The 2,500-nt window shown below is 53.9% G+C and overlaps 1 protein-coding gene across 4 annotated transcripts in view; it reads right to left on the bottom strand.

Moving 5' to 3' along the window:
• The window catches only part of LOC109614611 (rho GTPase-activating protein 29), a 40,123-nt gene that overhangs the window by 14,567 nt on the left and 23,056 nt on the right, over window positions 1-2,500 (bottom strand). For all 4 annotated transcript variants that reach the window (XM_034291395.1, XM_034291396.1, XM_034291397.1 and 1 more), the window contains 3 exons: window positions 2,407-2,500; window positions 1,947-2,084; window positions 1,669-1,841 (listed from right to left, as the gene is read on the bottom strand). The exon at window positions 2,407-2,500 is cut by the window's right edge and continues 62 nt beyond it. In XM_034291395.1, coding sequence (XP_034147286.1) covers window positions 1,669-1,841; window positions 1,947-2,084; window positions 2,407-2,500 — 405 coding nt within the window. The remainder of the gene's footprint in view (window positions 1-1,668; window positions 1,842-1,946; window positions 2,085-2,406) is intronic.

Here is a 2,500-nt window from a genome sequence, read left to right as displayed (position 1 = left end):
AGTAACGTGAAACACCCAAAACACTAAACAAATAGACAAATGAGCTCAATCAAATGCTCTGTGTTGCTGTTTGTCTCTCATCACAGAGATATCGGTTCCACTCCTTCCTGCAAAACTACCTTAACTCTGGAACGTTTGCCCATCTGGTTTTGGTCCGAACCTTAGGTCATAGTCATTGCAAAACATCTTCATGCAAATTATTATTAATCAGTACATTCCATCTGCTTTTCAGGAGTACTATTGTGGTTCTGGTGTGCATGTGTTTGTGTGTGTGTGCGCGTGTTGGGGGGGAGGGTGGGGATTCTAGTGTCCAAGGGTGTTAACCACATGTGTCTGTGGTAATCTGAAATGCTCCTTTCAAGTGAAATCAACTCAATCACTTAAGTGTAACAGGGAGCTGTGATAGTCGGGGAGCGGCGCGTGATAGTCGGGGAGCGGCGCGTGATAGTCGGGGAGCGGCGCGTGATAGTCGGGGAGCGGCGCGTGATAGTCGGGGAGCGGCGCGTGATAGTCGGGGAGCGGCGCGTGATAGTCGGGGAGCGGCGCGTGATAGTCGGGGAGCGGCGCGTGATAGTCGGGGAGCGGCGCGTGATAGTCGGGGAGCTGCGCGTGATAGTCGGGGAGCTGCATGTGATAGTCGGGGAGCTGGGGAGAGAAAGAACCAGAATCTCACGCTCACAATCTCCCGGGTTGCATTCAGCCCTCACCACAGATATTTCCTCAGGAAGGGCATGAATTCAACACACATTCTCTCTCCCGCTCGCTCGCCTGCTTCCCTCCACTAACTCTCTACCCCCCCCCCCCATCTCTTCCTCCTCCTCTGACTCACTGTGTGACTGTAAGCAGTACAGTATGGTTAGTTAAACAATAAGTCACGAGGACAGGGGCTGTGGTTTCTGGATCCTGCACTCAGCCACACTACAACGGCCATACACCACAAAACCCGGACGGGCTTTATACTCTAACAAACTGGCCACCAGCACAGTCAGGACAGAGGAAAGGTACTGTCAGAGCCACTCTATTTGATGTTACACACCACAGCTTTAGCCAATCTGTATTCAGGGTTTGAACCACCTGGTTAATAACATACATCTAAGACCAGAGTAGGTGTTGAAACACTGTCCGTCCCAAGGAGTCTTTAGCGAACTAACTCGACAATCATGGAAGGACCACATCAATATTAAGCGTAGCCTAAAGCCGTGGATGACGAACATCTTGTGCGACTTGTTCTCCATAGACTGACACCTTCCCAATGACCCATGGCGCCATGCAGACCTGAGTACACAGACAGTCCATTTTCTATTGCAAAAAGTCCAGTTGGGCACCTAATTAAGGAAGTGTCCTGATTATTCCACTGTGCTCCAGGGCACCATGGTCTAAAACCTCATGGTCCAGAACCTCATGGTCCAGAGGAGTGTTTCTCAACCCTGCTCCTGGGCGCCCCCCTGCCCTGCATGTTATAGATCTCACCCTGCTCTGTCACACCTGATTCAAATGATCAGCTCATTATTAAGACCTTCATGAGCTACATCACTTATGTTAGGGCAGGGAGAGATCTAAAACATGCAGGGCAGGGGGGCGCCCAGGAGCAGGGTTGAACCTCATGGCCTAGAGCCTCATGGTCTAGTGGTGCACTAAAAAGGGAACAGGTAAGGATTACTGACTTACCGCCCGTCCGTGGATAAGGACTCCATGTGGAACCGTTCTTTAGGCAGGTTCCGGACGAACTCGGCGTACCTCTGGCCCGGCTCGTAGAGCTTAGCACCATCACACTGAGCCTGGTAGTGGAGCGGGAGGGATGCCGTCTGGCCACGCTGGAGCTGACACCAGTTCACCGTCACCTGCAGACCGGGGGGAGGAGGTGGGGGAGACAAAGGTCAGGACAGATGACCTCTGAGGCAGCGATCATGTTGAGCCTGGATCCTGGGGAATGGCGGAGGACTCACAGCTTTCAGGGTGAGGTCACACTGAGCCAGCAGCTCTCTGATCTGGGTGAGGATGGCCGTCTTGGTTTCAGCCAGCTCAGCCCTCCGGACTCCCGCTTCAGCGGCGCACGCTCTGTACTGCTCCCGCGCCTCCTCCACCTGGAGGGAGAGGAAAACGGACACACAGGGGGAGGAATGTCAGGTTAAAGGTGAAGACAGGGAGGGACACTCGGCAGTGTACCGAGAACACTCCAGACTGCATCCTCAAACGAAGCATGGACCAATGAAATCATCGATGAGGATCGAACCCTGGAGCTTCGCCAGTCCCACACGTGACACGACACCGACCGTTATCCACGTCTTGCGTGCGTTCATGCGACACCAGGCGCAGAATACCGGAAGCGTGGCTTTTGGTTGCTGGTGCTGACCGTGTTCTGGGGATCTAAGTTAGTTGGGCCACGCGGCACCTTGTCCAGCTTACCTTCTGTAGAGCCTCCTCCTCCTGCCTCCTCTTCCTGTCCAGCTGCTTGTTGGGCTCTTCCTGGGAGCGGTTGGCGGAGGAGTGGGCCTTCTGG

This window comes from Esox lucius, chromosome 3 (assembly GCF_011004845.1).
Source record: "Esox lucius isolate fEsoLuc1 chromosome 3, fEsoLuc1.pri, whole genome shotgun sequence".
NCBI classification, from domain to species: Eukaryota; Metazoa; Chordata; class Actinopteri; order Esociformes; family Esocidae; genus Esox; species Esox lucius.
This window is presented reverse-complemented; position numbering and strand designations above follow the sequence as displayed.